We start from the raw sequence: 13,589 nt of genomic DNA on the forward strand, positions 1-13,589 counted from the left end.
ATACAAATTGTCTCAAGTGGCGCACAGCATGCTTTGGGGGAGGGGGAGGATGCTTTTGTTATGCATGCTGCCGGCGGCACCAAAAATATCCAAGCATCTTTCACATGGATTCCGATCCGAAATTAATCTACCAAAGGGTCATGGTGTGTCGGAGATTAGACGGAAAACCCCGTCCCTGTATGGGTGACTTCCCTGTCAAAAACGAAGTATATTTTAGGAAAAATCAAATTAAGATACTTCCAAGGATAAATTTACTTAGGATATGGCGTGGTTTGAATTAATAGATGATTTCCCTCGACTAGCAAAATTGGATACAGTGGTAAGGTACTTTGTAAGTCATAAATAAACATAAGTAATCCATCTGGCCGTGGTGAGCGCCCGAAGGTATGCAATGTGACATGTTACTTTTTTACCATTTTACTTTTTTATACAGCACAAGACGTCTATCTTCCCTTGACGGACAGAATAATATTTTGAAATGCTAATAATAATAATAATAATAATAATAATAATAATAATAAATAAATCAGATAAGCAATTCCAATTATTAAAAATATTGCCAGGTACCAATCATAAGCATAACAAAAGAATGTTTGCTTACATGACACTGTTGAATTAAAATTCATGCAAATACATCTTTTTCAAGAATTATATTTACAAACTGATATGCTGTTAAAGATATGATATGGGGCAAACTTTCCAATGAAGACGATTGTTAAATTTGGTGTAAAACCGCCCGTCAACCAGCTGCAGAACCCTTGAACAGAAATAGATAAATAAAGGGAAAACTTTTTTTACGACTCGTTCAAACGTTAAGCCGGCAGCGCGCGCACCGGGGGGGCACTGATGAGGAATTTTACAGCTCCTTTAACAGTAATTGTTCCCAGAACTTTCCAAAAGTACGAAGCGGTTCTTATGAACCGTGTGTCAAAACGGCTCAGACTTTTACTGTCGGTTCTTATCGACTTTTCACTCTCCACCTGACACTTGCTCGCTAATTAAGGGTACCGGAGCGCATACACATACCGGGATGCCGGTGAAATTCACAAAAACTGACTGACATGTGCGACCATTTCCATGGAAGGTAGACGATGCTGGCGTTTTTTAATAAAAGAATAAATGAGGAGTATTTTTGCCCGTAAGCCGTAAGAGCTAACATTTGATGCTCTTTGTGTCGCCCCGTAAGAGCTTGCCAGGAGGCGCTATCGAGTCGTTCCCTGCTGTCGTTGTTGCCGTGTCACATACACAAAAATGTCTGTTATGCCCGCCCGTAAATAGGCGACGCAAGATGAGGCTGTCTGATTACTTGTAATGAAACATAATCCGAACGCTAATTGATGAATGCACCTAGCAGCAGCACATAGCGTAGAGGAATTGGTGCCGAGCAAAAACAACACCAGTACCGCGAATTATTGCCGTGTGCGTATGGGCGCACGTATGTGCGCTATCGGATCGCATATCATGTGCTGCAAATAAGACAGCACCGCGAGGCAATACACACGCGTCAGTCGTCAGAGACCCCGGGGTGTCTCGATAGCGGTGTGCAGTGACATCGAAAAATAGACTTTCTAATTCCGATGTGCCTGGCGGCAGCAACCAAATGGCGGCATTGCTGCTACTGCTCGCTGTTATCGATCTGATGGCAGGTGAAAATGATGCTGCTTGACATTTTCTTCGAAAGCACCAGGTATTTTTCTATTGTTGTGATGCTTTGTGCCTATTAGGTGCTGTTTGCTTGAGCGTAATGAACCAGTGGTTGCTGCACCCTCCCCATCAGATTGCAGTCGTCTCCGATAATACGAGGACCGTCATATGATGATAATACGTACTTTTTGGTATTGTCGCCACCGCAGGTACTCTTGCCCTGCACCAGGAACAGTGAGCCACGATCGGCATTCAGCAGAATTGACACATTTTGCAGGATTTTGTGACAGAGCGAGCGTACGTCGAGATCGTTGCATATATCTTTCACCTAAAACAAAAAAAGGATAGGAAAAGTGTTTTACTTGTCATAGTCGAGCGGCGCCTCGTTGTGTGATGGGGTTTTTTTTTGTGTTGCACTTACCAGCTCGAATATAAGCTCCCGCTCGTCGAGCTGCTTTAGCTCGTTGCGGGACAGGCGGAGCGGTCGCAGGTTGGCCCCACAGTACGTGACACCGTTCGGGCAGCACTGGGTGCTGCCGGACGCGGACGACTCGTTCTGTGGGCTGATGCTCAGGAAGGTCGGTGTGCCGTCAATGGTGTTCACGATCGGTTTTAACAGGCCGCCTCGTTCGAACTCGTGGGCAGATATTTTCCTGCAAGCAAAAAAGGATATCAAAATGCAATTAAACGGCTGTACTGAGATTGTTTTTTGGATTGTTCCTACAAGCCGTACGAATGGAGCAAGTTACGAAGCTAATTGAAAAATTAAATCACTTCATATCCATTTATTTAAATAGAATTTAAGCACGCAAGCCATCCACAAAGGACACAAAAAAGGGTATGAAATGACTGCTAACAAAATTGATGCTTTTAATGCTATTGCTCCGATCCTCATCAATCCGTTTAACATCAGCCATCATCGTGTCGTGTCATTCACTCTTTTTTATTGCTTTTTGCTCATCGTACATTAGCATTTAACAAGCACCTCACTACAAAGGTTGTGTAGCTGCATTTTTCTGTAATTAAATTCATTCTGTTCTGTTCTACCTTTGTCGGCAATCCGAGTACATTGCTAATACAATTTCCATACAGTCAATTTTGTCAAAGCTCAGAACAGGTAGAAAAAAGAATTGAGTTGAAAAAATATAGAGCTTGTTTCGCCACAATCCCACGTTGTACATCAACATCAAAGGATGTGAAAAGTTTATTGGTTTTGCGCTGTAAGCAGAAAAAATACGACATAAAGCTCGATCGATCGTGCTATACCTGTTTCCCATGATTCTCTATTTAGCACGGTTTCTGGACAGTGTGCTCGACTGTTTTTTTTGTTGTTGTTGTATCCCTTCCAGTAGAAATGGTATTTTTGAACCAGATCCAAAACACTCTACAAAAGGGTTACCACCATGCAAGTTTTTGTTGCATCCAGCGCACATAGTCTGCTGTAGGCGTAATTGGCCTATTGGAGCTTAGCCAATACCAAAAGGGAAATTCACAACAACAAAAAATGTGGCAGAATTTCGTACACAACTACACACAAAAAGCGGAGGAAAGGGAAAAAAACGAACCCAACGATTTCAATTAACCTTTATTGAAGGTGAAAGCGCATCGATTGTGGTCTATTTGGTTGTGGCAGGTGGTCAGTCATCGCCGTGTTCCGTTGGTTTGTGGGTTCATCGGTCAATAAATGTTGCACGGTACAAACCGCCCGGAACGTGCAACTCGTTTGGGTAAGCAATTGTGGTGGCCACGGTGGTGCAGGTGCTACACCAAACATCATTTTATCGCCACGTTGCACGAACCGGGCAGACGATTGCAAAGGCGTCGTTAGGCCGGAAATAAAATGATCCCGATCGAGAGTAATTGGAGTGTCCCAAGGATGGGTTCCACACGAATGTGCGAGCGAGAACTAGCCCGAGCGTCAAAAGCGATAGAGGTATCAGACTCTTCTGCAGCGAGGTAGCCATAGATGGTTTATTAGTGAAGCTATCGCAATTGATGTGTATTGGACGGGTTTCAATTAATTAGCATATTTTAGGTCAGTACGGTCAAGCGTTGGTACTGTGGATGGTTCGTGCAGGAGTCGGTAAGAGTTTGGCGTAATTGATGTTTGCTTTTCTGCTTAGTTAATGTACTTGTGCGGCGTACGACTTTCATAATTTGATAATTTGGCTTTTTGATGAGCAATAACAAACAAAAGGAGCTTATTATATCGATTCTGGCTTCAATTTGTTTCCAAGTAATGAAAACGGGTAAGGATGAAGGGAGCAGCAAAAGGATTACTCTTGGCAATGCAGGTGAACATTTTCTTTACTTTCAATTTACACATCTTCTTTGTAGCGAACAACCATAGTAGCATTTATTAAAGTCGTAAATAAAATGTTATCCTCTCAGTTCGGTACGGGATTTGGTTAATGCAACATCGTACACAATAGGTCCAGGGGCCCTAATGCACATGCTTTGCACAGCATGAGTTTGTAAAAATAAAACAAAGGTTAACAAATCCTCTTATTTCCAATATCGAGAAATTTGCGCCCTACATTATGCAAAACGCTTTACAAAAAGTGTTAATTTGTGATGAAGGGTGGTATAAACGTAAGAAAAAGTAAAATAGAACTGAAATTAAATTTTAATGATTTTCTTGTTCAAAATCTATTCGACCTGGTTTGTTAATTTTTTATAAAACTATTTGAAGAAAACTTTATTTAGTTTCTCAATTTTAATGCTGTGTGCCACGTTCTTAGGCTGGCTGATATATCTTCTTCTTCTTTGGCACAACCAGTGCTGCAAAATGTCACTGTCAATGTCATAAAAATCAGACTGAAACAAAATCCATGTCAGCGTCACGTGCTTTGTTGTGATAATCAGAGGTGATGCTAAAACAGTTGGTGTTGTGTCCAATACATACTTGATAACATTTTAGGAACCAAACCTCGGTCTGTCCCTGTGGCATGACTTTGTTTTACTATGATCAGTTTGGCAAAATGTCACCGACATAGTCATGACAAATTCCGCCTGAAACAAAATCATGTCAACGTCACGAGCTCTAACGTGATGATCAGAGGTGAGACTCAAACAGTTGGTGCGACCATCACATGGTTGGTGACATTTTGTGCAACCAACTCTTGGTCAGTCACTTGGTTGTGACATTTTCTGTCGGTGATCATCACGATAGATTCCATGACTCCATGATATGCGGTGCGTGCTAGTGGTCATAAGCAACAAAATGAGTATGTTTTTCTCGCTCTGTTTGACCCTAGAAACTATCAGAGCAGACAGAGTGAGAAAGCATGCTCATTTTGTTGCTTGAGACCATTCGTCAAGTATATTGCAAGAATGTCATGATTATCACCGACAGAAAATGTTGTGACCAAGTAAGTGACCAAGAGTTGGGTGCTAAACAAAATGTTACCAAACATGCGATTGATCCACCAACTGCTTGAGTATCACCTCTGATCATCTCAGTTGTGTACGTGAAAAAATCATAATCATGGTTGCGAAAAATTACGATTTATAAGCCAAATTTTGCATCAACGACTGTAAGATACTAAGATACCACTAAAATTGTTTGCCAAACCCTGAATCCACCGGTAATCTACCTGCGGCGAATGATTTGAGTTGGCTGTGATGGTAGCAAGAAGATCAGCAGCATAATTCAGTTACCCCAAAAAGTTCACTCTCGGAAGCTCTCGGACCTGGTGGACCTGGTGTTCGAGCAAAGTATACCATTTAGTATCTATTCTGTACCATCAATGAGCTGTTACACGCAGACCATGCGGTGTTGCCCTTTGCTGCGGTACATATAGCACACCACACCCCGCCACAACGATACGATGTATGGTGCGCGCTGTGCGTTGCTTTCTTTACATTCCCGTTTTTTTTTGTTGTAGCCGGCCAGTAAGCTTTCGCCGCTAGCCGAGGCTCCCCAGCGCGAGGATTGTGGCCAATGAATATTCATGGGAAATAGCCGGCATGGGACCGCGAAGTTACACACCTGTGAGTGTAAGTGTGTGTGTGTGTGCGTGTGTCTACCACCCCGGCCTGCACCAGAGATATCAGCAGTGTGGCCCTATTTTATGCCCTACTGGAGGTCAGGGTTAGGGTGCGCGTAACGAGTTTGATAAACACATGCGACACCACACCGGACTGTGTGCGACTGCTGTGGCACTTGCCCTTCCGTGCGGGAAGGGCACATGATGATAACGAATTTGGTGTGGGAAGGGACAACGAACGGAGGAGCCCGAGTGCGCCTACCTGACGGGTGTTGTCGCGCCGGAACCGCCGCGTGACGAGCTCGGCTGATTGGTGCCGTGTGTCGGCGAGTCCACACTGTTGGCCGCCGTGGTCACCGGTGTGGCGTGCGAAACGAGCCACCCGTCCACCATGTTGCGCGTCGCCTTGCGGATGAAGTAATCCTGCATGAACTCCGGGTTCTCGTCCAGCCACGACTCCATGCGGGCAAACTCGGCATCGTATCCGCCACCACCACCAATGGCTCCACCTGCCGATCCTTGAGCGCCTTGGGTTGGACCTCCCGTGCAGCCGCCGCAACCCAGCGCCCCTGTCTGCTGGTGATGGTGATGATGGTGATGGTGATGGTGATGGCTGTTGGGGGGAGGATGATGGCTACCGCTACTGCCGCTGTTGCTGCCGCTGCTGCTGCTGCTATTTGCATGATGGTGGCTGTGGTGGTTGTGGTGCGGGTGGTGATGGTGAAGGTTGCTGTGTGGTGGTAGCTGTAGCGGCAGGGGGACACCAGCACGAGAGCCCAACGTAGCATCGAGCCCCACTGTGCCCCCCTGCTCGGTGGGCATTCTGCTCTGGGGCTCCTCTATGCTGCGCAAGTGCAGTCCTGCGAAATACACACACAGAGAGAAAGAGAGAGTGAGAAAAAGAAAAATAAGAAACGTGTGTGTGTGGGTGAGCGGAAAGAAAATCTCATGTCGCATGGGTGGCGAACAACAGCGGTGTACGAATTATTTAACTTGATTAAGCGATTTCGGGGGACCGGTAGACGAGCAGCCCCTCGCAGGCTCGGAAAGTGTAGGGGAGCTATAGCCCTTTCACTGTGGAGGAGGGGGAGGGAAAGATAACCGGATCGTATGGGTACATATCGCATTGAATGCGTCCGTTCGAGTGTTATGCGGATGATAAATGTGATTTTGCTGTTGTTGTTGTGGGTGTTTGACACGAACAGCCTCTGTTAGCAGACGGAGAGCAAATCTTGGTAGAGTATTTAGGAAGTATGTAAATAATTTTTTGCATTGTCTGGCAAGGTAGCTGTAGTAACACGACGTATAATGCATCAACATTTGTTTATGTAAATATTGTTGCTGTTTATGTAATCGACTCGATAATCGACGCTCCACTGTATTAATATATATTGTTCTTATACTGGTATCATATATCGGCTTATTGTCTTGGACTATTTATTGACCGTTATTTTTATTTTTTCTCGATTTATCTTTCGACCATGTATTACAGGGTTTCCCACGATTTATTGGTCAGTTCCCATGATTTTTTGGTGCGTTTCCAAGATTTTTTGATCGTATCCCATAGATTTTTGGTTCGTTCCTATAATTGATTGATATTTTCCGATTTCCACCAAAAAAATATGGGAACCCACCAAAAATTGATGGGAACCAACCAATAAATCGTGGGAAACCCTGTATTAATATCCAGGTAGTTCCTGATATTCATCTTATTAATCCTGTACGAGGATTCGGAGATACGTGGTTTTATAAATTGAACAAATCTTTGATCAAATTGAACTGATTTGTACCATCAATTGTCAAATGCAAAATAATTTCCCTATTCGTATTCGTATATGAATCATTCAAGATGGTATAAAATTGATATCCTCAGTCGGAATTAAATCCAATAATAAATTGGGTGGAAAAAATCCTTACACTTCAAGCTAAATTGCACTTAAATTGACTTTCTCGAAAATTCGAGATATCGGATCGGTTTGTTCTCGGTCCGCATTAATAGCGTATCTCAGGGACAATCTGTATAGGCATTGCCCTCCAAACACTTTCATGTGGGTACGATATCAGAATAATCACTTCCAGAAATGAAAAACAGCTTTTTTTAGTAGAGTGGGTAGCACAACACTTTTTCTCCTTTTTCCAATTGTATAGGATTGGCTGGATTTTTAATGATGCATGATTTTTAGAACCACACGGTACTTTAAAATGTATGAATTTATTTTAGTTTTTTATGTTTATGTTATGTCACTATAGAAAAGTACTGTTTCTGTTTAATTTCGTACACAACATAGACTCAGAATAAAATATTCAAAGAAATTAAAGAGTGTTTTTGATTATTTTATCATATATTCAAAACCATTACTTGGCTTTTTTCAAAAATGTGTTGTAGAAAATTGATGAATAATACAGTTAATTTGACTTTAATTTCTCCCTAGAAGCACTAAAAGATAGACTTAGGCAACAGCATAACGTGCAACCTGACGATTGCAATGTTAATTTGTTATTTTAATTTTTTGTTAATTGTTATCTACTCATTTGACAATTAAATGTCCTTAGCGTTTGGTCTTTATTTTTATGAATTGAGTTAGTATTTTTATTTTTTAAGCACTACTGAAGCATTCAGGCAAATTAAAAATCTGATAAATAAAACAACAAGTAAATATATTCTTATACGATTGTCGTAAAAAGGAACCGTGGGAAAAGGTCCTTTACGTCACATTTGATTTCAAAGAATGTACATTCATTTCTTAAAGGCAATTTAACACATTTTTCCACCGAAAACTTGCTGATCCTAATCTTCATTTGCTTCACAAAAGTACTAGCAAGTTTAAATTCTCTTGGAGGAGAAAGTTGATCTCAAGCGTGCAGTAAAATAATATCTGTCTCCTACGCCAGCAGAACAGCCAACAGCCCTCGCGCCCTGCTGGTAGCAAGAGCTTGGGAAAGTGTGCAATGTCTTATCATCTGAGACAACAAAAGTTTCACTGTTTTGAGCCGCCGCAGAAAAACATGATACCCTGCTCCTTCACCGTTCCCTCCGCACAGCACAGCACACTCCCGAGAAGCTCTGAAACAACGGAAATGTTGTCCAGCATAATGTTTCGTGTTTCGTGGCGAGAACATTTCCAATCCCCCGGTACCGAGGGAGCAGCAGTCTTGGAAGGGGGGCGGTTGGAGATCGTAGGTAGGTTGCGAAAACAGTTTGGCAAAGATCAATCGAAATGCACACACACACACACACACACATTAGCCAGAGAGTGTGTCTCGGTGGAAGCGTATTCACTTTCAAAGCTCGAATTTCTCGCAGGTATCCAAGGTAGTGCGGAACGCCCGGTACCGGTTAAATCGATATGGAGAGACCAGCGCACCAAACTCTTCGGCTTTGTTTGCACAACCCTGACCGCCCCCCCCCCTCCCCCCATTGTGCACGTGATTCAGGTGAATAGTCAAAATGAATTCGGACGAGGTGAGCAAAGGATTCCCTGTTTCACCAATTCCGCTCTACCGATAGCAACGCGAGAACGTGGCCGAAATGATTTTGCAAGGATCAAATTTAGTCATACCGATAAAGTATCGCTTAGTTGCGAGAAATGTTTGCGGCTCAATGGAGCTATTGTTTTCCCTTTGCGTTGTTTTTCCCTTTTTTTTTGTTCATCCACCCCCAAAATAAGGAAATATGATCGTATTGCGTTCGAAGCGTGCGCACAGCTTCCCGAGAATTGAACGCCGAACACAAAGGCTCGCAAAACCGGTAAAGTGTAATTTATTATCCCGATGGCCAGCAGCAACACCGAGCCAACTCTCATCCCTTAGCCGTGTTATTTTGGTGAGGAAGGATCCACTGCACGAACCACGCTGCACTCTGTAGAAAGAAATGCCAACCCGCACGACCCGGGGGGAGTTGGAAGTTTCCTGCTTTACAGATTTCACACAGCATTTACACACACACCCCGACTGACACGAACAAAGATGCTGTTTCTACTCCAAATCCAACCCCTTTCGGGGGCAAAAAAAAACGGAAACGGAAATGGTCCGCACAGACGGCAGCAAACCAAGCTGTATGTATGTAGCCGGAACGGAGAATGGCGTTTAAGATTAGCGGAAATTACCTTGCTTGTTTCGCTTGTAACGACAACCATTGAAACGACACATGCTAGTGCCCTGGCCCATCAGGGCCCCCTGTTACGCCGCTGGCAGGAAGCTGGCTCCGTTTCCGGCACTATTTTCCAATAAACGCACTCACTACTCGGGCCGGACGCCCCGATACCGGATGGGGGTGGTGGTGTTGTCCGGTGCCGTTGCCACTGGTTCGTACCGGACCGACGACAGCGCCACCGGCGACGGCCTACGGGTAGCTGGGCAGTAACCGAACGACCACAACCACTACTGGCACCACTACTAATGCTGCTGATGCTGGTGCTGCTGCTGCTGCTGCTACTACCACCACTACTACTTCCACATTCGCGCTGTTCGCTAGCAGTGTTCGGTGCGGTGCGGAAGCAGTGCCACATCATTTTACCCGCACATTCGACGCACTGTCATGGAACGCGCAAACGAGCAGACAAAACCGGGCGGAGCGTCGATCGGGATGACGTACTTCACACACCTGTCTCGCTGTGAGTGTGTCTGTGTAAGAGTTTTTGCTACTTTCACTGGTTTTTTTTGTTTGTTCTCCTGAATTCACTTTTTTCCCACTTTTGCCACTTGCAATCACTCCGGTTATTAGAGTATTAGTTCGTGGTATTACGCGAGCTCAATTTAACTTTTGCTACCGAACGGAGGAGAAGGGTGTTCATTAGGAGGGAAAGAGAAAATAAATAGTCAAATAACTACTGCTGGGGCTGGCACTAGTTATGCTCTCGTTTCGAAGTTTCGAACCCGGCGCTGGTGGTGCTAGCGTGACAGTTACAGCAAATGGCTAATGTTCACATCCCAGGGGTCCTGAATAGGACAAAGTTGCACGGTTCGCTTGTGTTGGACAGTATATTAACGAGGGAGGGCATAAGTACATAGTTGAGCTGTGTTTATGTGCTGTGTGATTTGAAATAAATTATTTGACAAAACGAACCAACATGCCAAGTAAGCAGCATTAGTTTAGTATTGTAGAAACCCTTAATTATAGCATATTGAAGGCATTGAAACATGTCGCGTCATTTTTTATTTTTTTTTACAACTTTCTAAAACAACCAATATTGTAATCAATCGTTTAAAGACAAATACGGGTGGTGTATTACTACAGATTTACCGGGGAAAATATCTATTTCTTCACCTCATGAACCTTGCTAAGGGCGGTCCCGTGGTACAGTCGTCAACACGCACGTCTTAACAACATGGCTGTCGTGGGTTGAAGTCTAGAATGAACCTTTCCTCTATAGCTAGGACTATCCGTATTTAATTTAATTTGTCAGGTATTTAATAACTCTAGAAAGTCTACATTATAGGCCGGAATGTCCGCGTAGGCCTTTACGCCAAGTAGGAGTAGAACCTTGCTAAGAATAAACCTTTTTTTGTATTTAAATTGGATTTGTAACGATATGAATGGAATCAAATTGGAAATATAAAAATAATACAGGCGATTATTTATTACAGTGTACAATCATCAACGCAAGTACAGTGATTATCTGCAGTACGTGATTCCTATTAATTTGACAGCTCCATGTGTTTCTTGAAAATATTGAAACATTTTTAATATTTGAATGCTGTTTTGCATTTTACTAATATTTAATTAGCTTGTTTGATTGCATTGGTATCGAGACATACTTTTTTTTTTAAGAATATTTAATTCTGATTAGATCTTGTTCAACATTCGAACCGGTGGTATAAACTATTTTTCTATAGGAATATTAAATAGGAAAAAGTTACACATACGCTCCAAGCTCTATTAATTCAATTCATATCGACTTATCGATATATCGATGGGAGGGAAATGTTGGATATTTGTTAGTCATTTCCTACATTTTCTTTCTGTACGTGTGCTGTATAAAAAAGTTGATTTAACGATGATCTTCGAGCGTCTATCAAAAGTCCTCAACATCGGAACAACAAAGCCGTAGTACCGCAGCCGTTCATCGTGAACATTCTCATATATCCCATATATTATTTCAATTATGCAACCATTAAAATGCTTATTTTATAAACTCCTTGAATGCTGTAACAGTGTGCCATTGCAAAACTATATAAAACTATCTTGTACCGTTCAAACAAATTACAAACCAAACAATAATAACGACCCATGCCCAAATAATACCTCGAACTTTGCGTTCGTGTCGAACGTCTGTAATACACTGACAAGACATTAATTGCATTGCAAGTGAAAACATTAATTGCTGTCACTCAAAAATGCTACCCCGCTTTCTGCCGTTCGGGCGCAAACAATTCCACCCCCTTTCTCCCGCACAACGCACGATGGATGCGGATGGTGTGAACAACAGTTTTCTTGCTTAATCATTCCGTTGTAATACTAACATTCGCACCATTTGCGCCACTAGCCGCCGAAAAGGTGACCGCACAAACACCGATGCATTTTTCACTGTCCGGCACGACAGCCCAGCCGAGGGAGCACTTTGTACGAAACCACCAATTGATAGTCTACCGGCACGCGATGCATTTCCTCCTTTAATGGACAACCCTAATGGAGACGCCTGGTGGCCCATGTTCGGCGCACCATGTACGGGGCGCGCGCGCAGCGGCACCCCACTAGCGATTGGCCGATTGGAATTGTCAAACAGTCAAACATTACGTTAACCGCCTTAATGGCAAACGGCAAACGGTTCGATCGTGTTCGCGTGCTCGGTACTTAAATTTTCTATTTATGATGGGTGTACTCTCCCAGCCCAAAAAGTGTGAGTGTGAAGATAAATTATGAAACTTGTCGGGATGCCGGGGTGGGATGGTAGGGAGGCGAGGGAGTCGGGTGGAAGTGCCAAGCTGCCAAAGCGAGTGGTAGCTTGGTTCGATGAAATTTAAACGACAAGAATAAAACGAAGAACGACCCGCACAGCGAGACCATTAATGCTGTGTGGGTGATGGTGATGGACGTGGTACAGCCGACCCCCGAAGGAGCGGGAAGTGGGCACGAATGACTCGGAAACATTACAGCTTTTTTTTTTGTTCACTGTATAGCAATCTGCAACTATTGCAATGCAGTAGCGATGATCTCGCACTTTGTTTCATTAGTATGCGGTCCGTTTCCGCGAAACGAAGAAGACGCCGCTGCTCGGCATGCCCTTACGCTAACCCTGTCGCCCACAGAACGGCACACTGTGTGGTTCGCGGCAATGATGGCGAATGAGTTTTGAAAGTGAAATTCCACCACCAGGAGGGTTGGAGGTAGGAGTAGTAGCCGGGGTAAGTGGGGTAGGAAACGAGAAGCATCGATCCATCGTGCGGGTGGTCGCTCCATGGTGACGACGCTGCTCTGTCTGTTTTTCTTCCTGCCTTTTTCTTGTTTCCCCGTTTGGCCAGTATGGTGCTAAGTTTCTTCACGACCTTTTTTGTTGTATTGTTACCCTTGTCCAGTGTGCATTAATAGGACGCGCTACCGCGCTGGGAGGGTTGGGTGGATGGGGGAAGCGGCCTGAACGGGCGAATGGAATATGTAATTCGTGGAAAAGCTCTAGCGCAACATTCCTGCCTTGTAACCAAGCCAGGCGCGTTCGGCGAAGCCTTTCTCGCTTAATCAGCGCGCCGCGAGAATCAGCGGGAGGGGGGGGGGGGGGATGCGGGGAATCAATTTCATCCAATCGCGCTGATGACACAGCTAAGATCGTTCATCTGCCGATGATTAAATTGTTTGAACAGTTCAAGCGTCGGCAAGGGGCCGTTGTCTGATCAAAGAGAGCTTTCACGGAAAGCGTGAGGGAGGGTGGGTGGGGAGCGATCTATGTTCACATGTGTACCGGAACACGAGGTGGAATGTAGGGAGCGAAGGGCGATAGTTCTTTTCTCTCTGTAGTGAAT

The 13,589-nt window shown here is 44.0% G+C and overlaps 1 protein-coding gene across 15 annotated transcripts in view; it reads right to left on the minus strand.

Moving 5' to 3' along the window:
• The window catches only part of LOC120959301 (dual 3',5'-cyclic-AMP and -GMP phosphodiesterase 11-like), a 96,121-nt gene that overhangs the window by 18,576 nt on the left and 63,956 nt on the right, over nucleotides 1-13,589 (minus strand). For 12 of the 15 annotated variants that reach the window (XM_040382598.2, XM_040382597.2, XM_040382600.2 and 9 more), the window contains 3 exons: nucleotides 5,896-6,493; nucleotides 2,066-2,297; nucleotides 1,830-1,972 (listed from right to left, as the gene is read on the minus strand). In XM_040382598.2, coding sequence (XP_040238532.2) covers nucleotides 1,830-1,972; nucleotides 2,066-2,297; nucleotides 5,896-6,455 — 935 coding nt within the window. In that variant the 5' untranslated portion in view covers nucleotides 6,456-6,493. Of the gene's footprint in view, nucleotides 1-1,829; nucleotides 1,973-2,065; nucleotides 2,298-5,895; nucleotides 6,494-9,739; nucleotides 10,399-13,589 lie in introns of all 15 variants that reach the window. The other 3 variants (XM_040382595.2, XM_040382594.2, XM_049610185.1) reach the window with 1 other exon arrangement.

Source organism: Anopheles coluzzii, chromosome 3 (genome assembly GCF_943734685.1).
Source record: "Anopheles coluzzii chromosome 3, AcolN3, whole genome shotgun sequence".
In the NCBI taxonomy this organism is placed as follows: Eukaryota; Metazoa; Arthropoda; class Insecta; order Diptera; family Culicidae; genus Anopheles; species Anopheles coluzzii.